The following is a 13,330-nucleotide window of genomic DNA, read 5'->3' on the forward strand; positions in this document are numbered from 1 at the left end:
TGTATATGGATTTTAGTAAAGTGTTTGATAAGGTTCCCCATGGTGGGCTATTGCATAAAATACAGAGTCATGGGATTGAGGGAGATTTAACGGTTTGGATCAAAAATAAGCTAGTTGGAAGAAGACAGAGGGTGGTGGTGGTTGATGGAAAATGTTCTTCCTGGAGTTCAGTTACTAGTGGTATACCGCAAGGATCTGTTTTGGGCCACTGCTGTTTGACATTTTTAATAAATGACCTGGGAAAACACGTAGCAGGATGGGTTAGTAAGTTTGCAGATGACACTAAAGTCGGTGGAGTTGTGGATGGTGCGGAAGGATGTTGCAGGTTACAGAGGGATATAGATAAGCTGCAGAGATTAGCCGAGAGGTGGCAAATGGAGTTTAATGCGGAAAAGAGAGAGGTGATTCACTTCGGAAGGAGTAACAGGAATACAGAGTACTGGGCTAATGGTAAAATTCTTGGTGGTGTGGATGAGCAGGGAGATCTCGGTGTCCAGGCGCGTAGATCCCTGAAAGGTGCCACCCAGGTACATAGGGTTGTTAGGGTGGTGTACGGTGTGTTAGGTTTATTGGTAGAGGGATTGAGTTTTGGAGCCACGAGGTCATGTTGCAACTATACAAAAGGATGGCACGGCCGTACTTGGAGTATTGCGTACAGTTCTGGTCGCCACATTTTAGGAAAGATGTGGAAGCACTGGAAAGGGTGCAGAGGAGATTTACCAGGATGTTGCCCAGTATGGAGGGAAGGTCTAATGAGGAAAGGCTGAGGGATTTGAGGCTGTTTTCATTAAGGAGGGGGTTAAGAGGTGACCTAAGGGAGACATTAGAGATGATTAGATAGGGTGGACAGTGAGAGCCTTTTTCCTCGGATGGAGATGGCTAGAACAAGGGGACATGGCTTTAAAAATTTAGGGGTGACAGATATAACAGATGTCAGAGGTAGGTTCTTTACTCCGTAGTAAGGGCATGGAATGCCCTGCCTGCAACATTAGTAGGCTCACCAAGTTTAAGGGCATTTAAGTGGTCATTAATAAACATTTGGATAACAATGGAATAGTGTAGGTTAGATGGACTTCAACTTGGTTTCACAGGTCCACGCAACATCAAGGGCCGAAGGGCCTGTACTGCACTGTAGCGTTTTAAGTTCTATAATGGAGCACAGGCAATAATGCATCACTTGAAAAAGTGTGGAGGATATTTCTGCCTCAACTTGTTATGGATAACTAGGGTACAGTATTGGAAGTCAAGCCACATCATTCCCAGAGTCATCACAAAAGTTCAAGATTTTAAAATGGATGCAGAACTTCCCAATGCACAGCAGTTTCTATACTTGGTTTACAGTGTGGAGCTGGAGGAACACAGCAGGTGAGGCAGCAGAGGAGCAGGAACGTGAACATTTTCGGTCAGGACTCTTTAGAACTGCGGAGGGGTAAGGGAGCTGGGAAATATAAAGAGGGAGGAGTGGGGCTGAGGAATGATGGATGGGGTGGTGATAGGTAGATACAGGTAGGTGGTGGTGGGCATTGGTCAGTGGGAAGAGTGGGGTGTTTAGGTGGGGAAGAGGATGGACAGGTTGCATCAGGTCAAGGAGAAAGGAATGAGATGGAGGTTTGAATTTGGGATGACACCGGGGGTTGGGAGACTCAGATTGATGAACTTTATGTTCAGGCCATTGGGCTGTAGGCTCCCAAGGCGGAATATGAAGTGTTGCTCCTCCAGTTTGCATGTGGCATCGTTGTGGCACCGGGGAGGGGGGGGGGGGGGGGGGGGGGGGGGCATAAGATGTTGTCAATTATCACGTAGAGAGCAGATGCTCCACAAAACTGTCCCCAGTCTGCTCTTGGTCTCACTAAAATAAGAGAGAACACATCAGGAGCAACAGATACAGTAGGACAGTAGGCCAGGTTGGAGGACGTATAGGTGAAACCCTGTCAGATTCAGAAAGTTTGCTTTGGGCCTTGAATGGTGGTGGTGGAGGGGTGGTGGTGGTGTAGGAATGTGTAGCACTTCCTGCCGTTGCAAGGAAAGGTGCTGGGGCTGGTGGGGTTATTGGGAAGTATGGAGTGGTCAAGAGAGTCACTGAGTAAACAGTCCTTATATGCAAGGCAGATAGGGGTAGGGAGAAAAATATTTCTTTGGTCATGAGGTCAGATTGTAGGTGGCGGAGGATGGTGGGTGGAATGTGATGACCAAGGGGACTGTCTTTATTTTTGATGTGGGGAGAGCATTTTTGAAGGCAGTAGTAGTGCTGGAAATGCAAGAGATGCAGTTCAGGGAATTTTTGATCATGGGGGTGGGATTGTAGTCCTTGAAATAGGCTAACATCTGGGATGTCCAGGAGTGAAACATTCCATCTTAGAAGCAGATGCAGCAGAGGCGGAGGAGTCGGGAGTATGGGATCACATTCTTGCAGGAGGATGGATGAGAGGAGGTGTAATCCAGGTAGCTGTGGGAGCCGGTGGGTTTGAAATCAGTGTCAGTACTAAGGCAACAAAGTGTGAAGCTGGATGAACACAGCAGGCCAAGCAGCATCTCAGGAGCACAAAAGCTGACATTTCGGGCCTAGGCCCGAAGCTTCAGCTTTTGTGCTCCTGAGATGCTGCTTGGCCTGCTGTGTTCATCCAGCTTCACACTTTGTTGCCTTGGATTCTCCAGCATCTGCAGTCCCCATCATCACTCAGTACGAATGCAGTTAGCACAGATTGGCGACAGAGGTCCAGGAAGGGAAGGGAGGTATCAGAGATGGTCCAGGTGAATTTGAGGTTGGGTATGAGAGGACCAGGGGGCTCTGCCACCAACAATCTGACCCAGCCCACCAACCATCCTCAGACTTCTGCCTCCTACAATCGGACCACAGGACCAAACAGATATTTCCCTCCCCACCCCATCTGCCTTTCATACAAACTGCTCACTTCATGACACCCTCGTCCGCTCCACACTCCCCACTAACCCCACCACACCCGGCGCTTTTCCCTGTAACTGCAGGAGGTATCAAAGGCCCAAAGCATATCAGACAGGGGTTCACCAGTACATCCTCCAACCTGGTCCTACTGTATCCACTGCTGCTGATGTGGACTCCTCTACATCAGTGAGATGAAGTCCAGACTCGGTGACCATTTCACAGAGCTTATGCGGTCTATACACAATAATTAACACCACCTTCCGGTCACTAACCATTTTAAACTACTCCTCCCACTACCCTGACATGTCTGAGTCTCCTCCAGCGCCACAATGACACCACAAACTGGAGGAGCAACACCTCATTTTCTGCCTCGAGAGCCTACAGCCCAATGGCCTGAACATAGAATTCGCCAGTTTTAACATGTCCCCACCCTCTGTCTCATCCCACATCCAAACCTTCCTCTCATTCCCACCTCCTTTACTTGACAACCTGTCCAACTTCTTCCCTACCTATCCGCCCCACTCCTTCCACCACCCCGTCCCCAGTAACTCCTACCTGCATCCACCTTTCACCACCCCACCTACATTCCCCAGTCTCAATCCTCCTCCACTTATTTCCCAGTCCCTTGCCTCTCCCCCGTTCCAAAGAAGGGTTCTAACCCAAAACATCAATGCTGCCTGACCCAGTACGTTCCTCCAGCTCCACACTGTTAGACTCTGGTGAGAAGGCAATTCAGTGATCCCTGTCCCCCAATTTGCTGAGATCATTATGATCAGAATGCTGCTTCTGGATTTTCCTTCTCCAGGTACTTTCACTTGCTTGCAGCATTACAGAGTGAATAGTTCAGTTTTAAAATATCTGACTTGCTGGTTAAAACCACAGCTTACAGCAACTGATGGGAAATAAACTGGCTATCTTCAAGCTGGAGGTGGTTTTTTTTGCTGTGCAGCAAAAACTCCTTCCCCTACAGAGCTCTGACGGTTTCTGCCTAAAAATTCACACCCCTAAGTTGTTCACTTACCTTTGAGGCAATCACGGTTGTTAGATGGCAGAAGGCCTCTCTCATTGATTTGTGGAATGGTAACCACTTAACTATCAGCTACTTTACATATATCCCTTGGCTCCAGCTCATCTGCAACTAGACCTTCCACGCTACTTGAACTGATAGCTGCGTAAGCAGCACTTAATCAGCATCAGGTTACTTGCTCTGAAAAATGCAGCAACCCTTCAATAATCCTTTGCTTTGAAATCTCTTCCCATTTCAGTTCACAAATCAAAGTGAAAGAAAAATAAAAAAAACACCTTTGTACTCAGATAAGTTAAACACCAAACAACTATGGCATGATGAAAAGAACATTTACTATTTTAAGAAAATAAAACAGTGAATTTCAAACACATAATATCTCCACAATGCATCAGCAACTGCTCCAGTAACCCTGATATGAGAAAACTTTGAAGAAAACAAGATAGCAAATCTTGTCTCCCATTGTAGACTATTGAATTACTAAATGTGTTCAAGTGGAAGAACATAATTTAACACTTTGATTTGTCAGCCTCAGCCATGTCAACTGGAGAGCTACGCTACTGAATGGAAACTAAATACTCTTCCATTGATGGTTAAAAGCAGAAACACCAGACTGCTGTCTCATTCCATTAAGCAGCTAAAAAGAAATAGATAGATACAAGCAAATCTCTTTACCTTTTAATCTCAGAAGATAGGTGGCCCAATGATAGGAGGATGGAAAAACAGCTTCAGGTCAAAGCACTTGAAAATCCAAAAACAAAATCAGGACAAAAACAAATTTTCACACCTGGATGTTTCCTTTTAAGAACTCTGTATTCCAAGGTAAGTAGAGATTTCCAGTGATAGTGCTGTGCTGTGATTCTTTCTTTGAGCTGATAACTGTTATTCGCAAAAAGCCATTCTGGATGAATTCTGAAATTGGGACAACATTGTAATATTGCGAATTCAATCAACTGATCATATAAGTAGGTATACAGAACATATTTAAGCAAAGAAAACCAGACTTTTGATACCAAGAAAACAGTTTGTCTCAGCAACTGACACCTGATCCTAATCACAAGAACAGAATTACACTGAGGTATTTTTTTTAAAAAATTCAGAGGTCTTTTTTGATACACAACTGACTGGCTGCACTCAGCGTTTTACAAGTGCTCCCAGACTCTGCATTAGATCTGCTGATCCAAAGGTCACACGAATCTAGGCGTGGACTCTCCTAGAGTCATATCCTGCAGCATATCAAAAAAACGGCATTGGGAATCTGGATTCCGAGGCCCCAGCACCATTTCCAACAGTAGTGGAACCACACGATTCACAAGTGAAGGAAACTTCAAAATCAGCAGGGCTATCTGAATTTGCTGCCAAAGTCAAATAGATTCTATTTTTATTGCAGCTAGAAACTTATCCAACAGTTTGATTTACAATTTTTTCTGAACAGTGAATAGAAGAATCAGTTGTTCTTGTTCACAGAGGAACCAACATAGACAGAACTTGGAATGTGGTTCCTGAGAAAAAGTTCAAGGGGTTTTGGTCTATAGTAAAATGCGAACCTCAGTAATAATTTTTAACTCATCCAAATATAAATGTGGAATAGAATGAGCAGATTTGCAGATTAACCGTGTGTTTGAATGAGTGATTTGGAAAGCAAAGATTTGCTTCATGGGACACAGATACTGATACTGTCCAAAAGGAGATGAGCCAGTGGGACAAACAAATCAAACAGACAGACTCATTGTCTAGGCAAAATCAGAAATTGCTGTAAAAGGTTCTGAAGGCTCACTGGACCCAAAATGGCATGGCGGCTCAGTGGTTAGCACTGCTGCCTCACGGCACCAGGGACCTGGATTCAATTCCGCTATTGGGTGACTGCGTGCAGTTTGCACATTCTCCCCGTGTCTGCGTGGGTTTCTTCGAGGTACTCTGGTTTCCTGCCACAATCCATATACATGCAGGTTAGGTGGATTGATTATGCTAAATTGCCTGTAGTGTTCAGGGGTCTGTAGAGTAGGTGGGTCATAGGGGAATGGGTCTGGGTGGGATGCTCCAAGTGTCAGTGTGGACTTGTTGGGCTGAAGGGCCTGTTTCCACACAGTAGGGATTCTGGGATCCTATGAAAAACATTAGCTCTGCTTTCTCTCCGCAAATGCTGCCAGACCCAGAGTTTTCCAGCAATTTCTGATTTGCTTTTTATTTCCATCAACTGCAGTTCTTTGGTTTGTTTTTCATTGTCTAGGCAATTTGAAAATCTAGGAAATTTAACATGGTTTTCAAACTTATGAATGTCAGTAGCAGCATTCAGAGAAGGGTTTTAAAAAAAACAAAGGCTGTACAGAAGATAATGGGAACTGCAGATGCTGGAGAATCCAAGATAACAACGTGCAGCTGGATGAACACAGCAGGCGAAGCAGCATCATAGGAGCAGGAAAGCTCTTAAGATGCTGCTTGGCCTGCTGTGTTCACCCAGCTCCACACTTTTTTTTAAAAAAGATGATCAAGGCTGTACAGAATTTGACCAGACTTTAATAAAGTGGGTCAGGAAGGGGCAAAGAGTTTAAGGAGATATCTTGTTATTGACCAAGGTAAAAATAAAAATAATAGCAGGCAATATGAATATATGGAAGTATTCTCAAAAATACAATTAATAGCACAGGTGTATTTAATCCAACACCCATTAGAGAAATGTGGTTGCAACTTAACTGAACTTGAGAATTAAATGTTCCAGGCATATTAGCTTTCTTTCAAGGAGATATAAAAGATGGTGGTTACAGCCCTAACAATGAAGGCATAATATAACAGTAGAAAAAAAGGGAGGATGTTAGGTTGGATAATCAAGATGCGGAATCAGTAATGTCAAGTCAAATACTTGCAGATTCACTAATCAACCAGACACCAGAACAAGAAAAATATCAGCAAGGGAAACTTTGCCTGCACTGTGAAGGGGGAAAACAGGAAAGGTGCAATCACTGATATTGCAGATTTCTTTCACACAGAAAGCAGTACAAACTAAAATGGCAGCCTTCTTACCTTTTCTACAGATGATGTTATGGAAACTACCAGACATGAAAGAACCTCTTCCATTATGTAAGGCAATGTGGCAATGGTAGCCATGCAGCCCATATTCTGGATCAATATCATCCAACATTGGCTCATGAGGTGGTGACGGATATTGGCTTTTATTTTCAAAACATTAAACACAGAAGGTAAATAAATTAAACAAATGAAGCTGAAGGTTGTAAGATTTTCAGTACTGTATCAACAACTACTGCCTTTTTAAACAGAAGAATATCAGTAACACTTAGTAATTAGACACAATAACTTGATTACAATCGTTCATGTAGAAAGATGAAGAGGCTTAATATTTACAACACAGATTTCTCCTTAGATAGCATCTTCCAAATTCATGACTAATTCATAGAACATAGACATAACAGCACAGTACAGTACAGGCCCTTCAGCCCTCGATGTTGTGCCGACCTGTCATACCAATCTCAAGCCCATCTAACCTACACTATTCCACGTACGTCCATATGCTTATCCAATGACGGCTTAAATGTACCTAAAGTTGGCGAATCTACTACCCTTGCAGGCAAAGCATTCCACTCCCTTACTACTCTGAGTAAAGAAACTACCTCTGACATCTGTCCTATATCTTTCACCCCTCAATTTAGAGCTATGCCCCCTCGTGCTCGCTGTCACCATCCTAGGAAAAAGGCTCTCCCTATCCACCCTATCTAACCCTCTGATTATTTTACATGTTTCAATTAAGTCACCTCTCAACCTTCTCTCTAACGAAAACAGCCTCAAGTCCCTCAGCCTTTCCTCGTAAGGCCTTCCCTCCATACCAGGAAACATCCTAGTAAATCTCCTCTGCACCCTTTCCAAAGCTTCCACATCCTTCTTATAATGCAGTGACCAGAACTGTACACAATACTCCAAGTGTGGCCGCACCAGAGTTTTGCACAGCTGCAGCATAACCTCTTGGTTCCGGAACTCGATCCCTCTATTAATAAAAGCTAAAACACTGTATGCCTTCTTAACAGCCCTGTCAACCTGGGTGGCAAATTTCAAAGATCTGTGTACACGGACACAGATCTCTCTGCTCATCTACACTAAGAATCTTACCATTAGCCCTGTACTTTGCCTTCTGGTTACTCCTACCAAAGTGCATCGCCTCACACTTGTCTGCATTAAACTCCATTTGCCACCTCTCAGCCCAGTTCTGCAGCTTATCGATGTAGAAGGACAAGGGCAACAGTTACATTGGAATGACAACCTGCAAGTTCCCCTCCAAGCCACTCACCATCCAGATTTTTGGTCTTTCCTTCAACATTGCTGGGGCAAAATTCTGGAATTTCCTTCCTTACAGCTTTGTGGGTCTAACAACACAAAATGCCCACATGCTACCAGTGAATAGAAAATAAGAACCATATTCAAGTTTTTTTTCTCCTCGAATGAGGGTTTTTGCCTCCAAAACACCTTCACGAAGTGACCATTGAACACCCCAACCATCTCTGGGTAAAGTAACTTCTCAACACTCCTGATACCTCCAGTTATTTTAAATCAATGCCCTCTATTGATTGATCTCCCAACAAATGTAAGCTTTTTTTACTGCTGCTCAGTTAGGGCCCCATAGTTTTGTACCCCTCAGACCAATGTTTTTGTTCTGCAAGAGACAGTTTGTCTTGAGTTTCTTTAGCATTTTTCATGAATGCCACATGCCTCAAAGCGATTTGCAAGAAATGAAGTACTTTGATAGTGACAATGGTTAGATAATGAGCTCTATGGTTTTCTGGAACAATAACTTTATCTTTTACTATAGTAGTGTTTTGGTGAGAATATTAGAATCCCTACAGTATGAAAATATGACAAGCAGCCCATCAAGTCCACACGAACCCTCTGAAAACCATCCCACACAGACCCAGCCATCCAACCTATCACTAACCCCACATTTACCATGGGGAAATCATCTAACCAGCATATCTTTGGACTATGTTAAGAAACCCATGCAGACATAGGTTGAACATGTGTGCTCCAGATATATAGTAGGCAAGGCTGGAATTGAACTTAGTTCCCTGGTGCTGCGATGCATAAGTGCTAACCATTGTGCTGCTGGAAGGGTTCACTGCATTCCAGAGTTTCTCTCAAAGGTGGAATACCTGACTAACCAGATGTGGATTGATAAGAGTTTTAATGTAGGAGCAGAGGAACAGGAGTAGGCCATTCATCCTCTTGTGCCTATTCTGCCATTCAATGAGATCATGGCTAATCAGCAGCATAATTCCATACTTGCCTTTTGCCCATATCCCTTGATACATTTGCTTAATGTAAAGTCTCAGATTTAAAATTAATTGATCTAGTATTCACCATTTGTGGAAACAGTTCCAAACACTCACCATCTTTTGGTGTGTAGAAACATTTTCTAACATGCCTTCTCAACAATCTGGCCCTAATTTTCCAGTATATGCCCCCTAGCTCTAGAATCTCCAGTAGAAATAGTTTATCTTTATCTACCCTATGTTTTCCTGTAAATGTCTAGAAGATTTCAGATTACATTTTAGCCTAAATCCTCAATGTAACTCAAATTCCTGGTATCATTTTTGTAAATCGAAGTTGGACAGCCTCAAGGCTAATGAACATAGAACATAGAACATAGAACAGTACAGCACAGAACAGGCCCTTCAGCCCACGATGTTGTGCCGACCATTGATCCTCATGTATGCACCCTCAAATTTCTGTGACCATATGCATGCCCAGCAGTCTCTTAAATGACCCCAATGACCTTGCTTCCACAACTGCTGCTGGCAACGCATTCCATGCTCTCAACTCTCTGTGTAAAGAACCCGCCTCTGACATCCCCTCTATACTTTCCTCCAACCAGCTTAAAACTATGACCCCTCGTGTTAGCCATTTCTGCCCTGGGAAATAGTCTCTGGCTATCAACTCTATCTATGCCTCTCATTATCTTGTATACCTCAATTAGGTCCCCTCTCCTCCTCCTTTTCTCCAATGAAGAGAGTCCGAGCTCAGTCAACCTCTCTTCATAAGATAAGCCCTCCAGTCCAGGCAGCATCCTGGTAAACGTCCTCTGAGCCCCCTCCAAAGAATCCACATCCACAGATATGGGAAACTGATACTGAATTTAATGAGGGAGCTGGGGAGCTTTCTGAGGACGAGGTCAAGTGAATTATAACAAACATGTACAACCCATGTTTGTACAAAATTCACAACTGATTCTTGAACAGGCAGAAAGATATCAAGGATAAAAAATACAGCCAGGTCTTGGCAATGGCTTGGGAGGATCTGGAGCAACTGAAATCTGTGCACATGGGGGTCTGAGACATTTCTCAGTTCTCTGTGTGCATGGCCAGCACGTAAAAATCACAGACAAAAGAGCATGCACAGTTGGTGTGTCCAAGCAGCAGCAAATATTTCATCTACAAAATGTGTCAATAAGTGTTTGCTCAAACAGAAAAAAAAAATCCAGATTCTAATAATATAATTCATGTTAGCCTGACATACTTCAGTTTTTGATGCTTCTCTGTCTAAGCATGGCCTTCATAGTATAACAATTGCATTGAGTAATGTTGTTAGAGCCAATAGTTTGTATCTAACTCTCTTTTCTAGATTCTAGATTTCTCTTTTCTTATTCCTAAATCTGATAGGTCTATGTCTCATGCAAAATCTTTTTGCATTAATACCATTTTCAAAATTAACATCACATTAAGCAGGCATGAATGGAAGACTACACGAACAGGCATGAGAGGGTTCAAACTGCTCTTGAATGAAGGATTGTGACCCTTTGAAGTCTGTGACCATAATGGCCGAATGTTAAAAGGTCTGGAGTCACGTGGTCCAATCAAAATCAAAGCTCACTGTGAGGCATATCTGAAGGTCATGACAACCTTCATCCTAACAGGTGTTTATATGATCCGCACAGGCCAAAGAATAAAACGGCAATTTGTACAAGTCAAAATGCAATGCTGGCAAATGTCACTTGATTTCTTTTTACTCTTTCAGATGTCAAAACATAAACTGAGAAAAAAAAACAAATTTTCATCTTCCCACTGCACGTAATTATAAATGTTAGCGTTAGCCACATCTGAGATTGAGCTTTCCACTATTTTAACAAACTTTCAGATCACCTCAATACAAGATGAATAGATGCAAGTAGCTGAAGTCAACATTTCCATGAGTACTGAAGTATTTAAATTACAATTGTAAAACAGAAGAGACAAGAGCACCCGACAGTGCTTGGTTTGTGCAATTTTTAAAAAAAATCTAAAATACTAACCAATGTTGATATCTTGAGTTATGGCAGTAAATGTCTTTTCTAAAACATACAGACATTAAGCTGGCAGAAGTGATTCAGTATTTTAAGCAATTATAGTCAGCTGATCTTCCTGGGCTTTTGCCATGTACCGTAAAATGATACCCAAATGTCCACAGCAATAACAAACAGCAGTCAAGCACACAACTTAAAATCCTATTAAAAATTTACAAGTTGTTTAAAAGACAGACTGAATACTAGATGCCTCAATGCATTTTACAGTCAATGGAGTACTTTTTGAAGCACGGTCACTACTGTAATTTAATGAAGGAAGTGATGTCATTATACTACTAATACTCCAGGATCCCAGGCTAATGTTCTGAGGATATGGGTTTGAATCCATCATGCTAAAACAGAGACTCAAGATAATTCAAAATCATTATCTGTAACTAGTAGATTAGATTAGATTCCCTACAGTGTGGAAACCGGCCCTTCGGCCCAACAAGTCCACACTGCCCCTTGGAGCATCCCACCCAGACCCATCCCCCTATAACCCACACACCCCGAATACTACGGGCAATTTAGCATGGCCGATCCACCTAGTGTGCACATCTTTGGACTGTGGGAGAAAACCGGAGCACCCTGAGGAAACCCACGCAGACACGGGGAGGCTGGATTCGAACCTGGGTCTTTGGCACTGTGAAGCTGCAGTGCTAACCACAGAGCCACCGTGTAGAGGAATCAGTGTTGGGGCCATAATTATTATAAATTTACAAATTTATGATTATAAATTACAATTTACGACTTGCATGAGGCAAGCAAATGAACTATAGGCAAGCTTGAGAAAGACACAAAAATATGTGGGAAGGCAAACGCTTAGGATGACTCAAACAGTCTGCATGTGGACATGGACAGGTTAATCAAGAGGACAAAAACTTGGTAGTTGGAATATAGTTTGGGGAAATGTGAGGTTATGTATGCACTTAGGAAGAATAGAAGGATCAAACAGCATTTAAATGGACAATGTGCTGCAAAAAGCTGCAGCACAGTGTTTTGGGAACTGATATGCAGAATTTACAGAAATCTAGCAACCAAGTTCAGCAGGTAATAGGGGAGACATATAGAACATTGGTCTTTATTTCAAAGGAATTGGAGAATAAAAATATGGAGGTTTTGCGAAAATTTTACACAGAACTAGTCTGGGCCACAGCTAGAATAATGCCAACAGTTTTGAGTCCTTTATCTAAGGAAAGGCTGACTGGCATTGGAGACAGTACACAGAAGGTTCACCAGACTGATCCTAGACATTAAGGGACTGTCTGTTGAAGGGGTTATGGAAAGGCTGTTTCCCCTTGTGGAACAGTCCAGGATCAGAACATAATCTCAGGATAAGGGATTCATTTGTTGAAGACAGAGCAGAGGAAGATTTTCTTCCCTCAGATGGCAATGAATCTGTGGAATTTTCTACTGCAGAGGGATGTGGTGAGTGGGTCATTAAATACGTTTAAGGCTGAGATGGTAAAGTTTATTCAGTAAGGGAATCAAGGATTATAGGGAAAAAGGCAGTAAAGTGGAGTAGAGGATTATCAAATAAACCAAACAGCAAGATCTGGATAATAAATCGGGCTTGGGCTAACAAGTAGCAGGTAATATTAGCATTATACAAGTGCCAGGTAATGATCATCAACAACAGAAGAGAAACTAACAATCTTTCCTTGACACAAAACAACAATGCCAACAACATATCACCACTTTAGGAGTCACCATTAAACAAAAACTGAACTGGATCAGCTAATCCATGGACTAGGACTGGGTGCCTGTTAATGAATCGCAAAATAATAGCATGTAGTTGTAGAAAGTAATTAGGAAAGCTAATACGATGTTATTGTTTATTGAAAGGTGAAATGACTACAAAAGTAGGAGGTTATACTTCAGCTATACAAGTCATTTCTGAGTCCATTTCTAGAGTACTGTCAGTATTGGTCTCTTTTTTGAAGGAAAAGTGTAAATGCATTGGTAGCCAGAGAATTTTTTCCAGACTAATAGTTGGAAGTGGCAGTCTGTCATATGACAGAAGGTTAAACAGGCTGAGCTTGTATCTGATGTAATTTAGGAGTAGGAGGCAACTTGTTTGAAACAT

General features: G+C 42.5%; 1 protein-coding gene across 12 annotated transcripts in view; it reads right to left on the bottom strand.

Annotated features, from left to right (window-relative positions):
- fbxo15 (F-box protein 15) overlaps positions 1-13,330 on the bottom strand; it is a 344,940-nt gene that overhangs the window by 297,731 nt on the left and 33,879 nt on the right. For 10 of the 12 annotated variants that reach the window (XR_009445754.1, XM_059646017.1, XM_059646013.1 and 7 more), the window contains 2 exons: positions 6,948-7,093; positions 4,714-4,838 (listed from right to left, as the gene is read on the bottom strand). Coding sequence is in view for 9 of the 12 variants with exons in the window: in XM_059646017.1 (XP_059502000.1) it covers positions 4,714-4,838; positions 6,948-7,093 (271 nt within the window). In the remaining 3 variants the exon portion in view is untranslated. Of the gene's footprint in view, positions 1-4,601; positions 4,839-6,947; positions 7,094-13,330 lie in introns of all 12 variants that reach the window. The other 2 variants (XR_009445755.1, XR_009445756.1) reach the window with 1 other exon arrangement.

Source organism: Stegostoma tigrinum, chromosome 5 (genome assembly GCF_030684315.1).
Source record: "Stegostoma tigrinum isolate sSteTig4 chromosome 5, sSteTig4.hap1, whole genome shotgun sequence".
NCBI classification, from domain to species: Eukaryota; Metazoa; Chordata; class Chondrichthyes; order Orectolobiformes; family Stegostomatidae; genus Stegostoma; species Stegostoma tigrinum.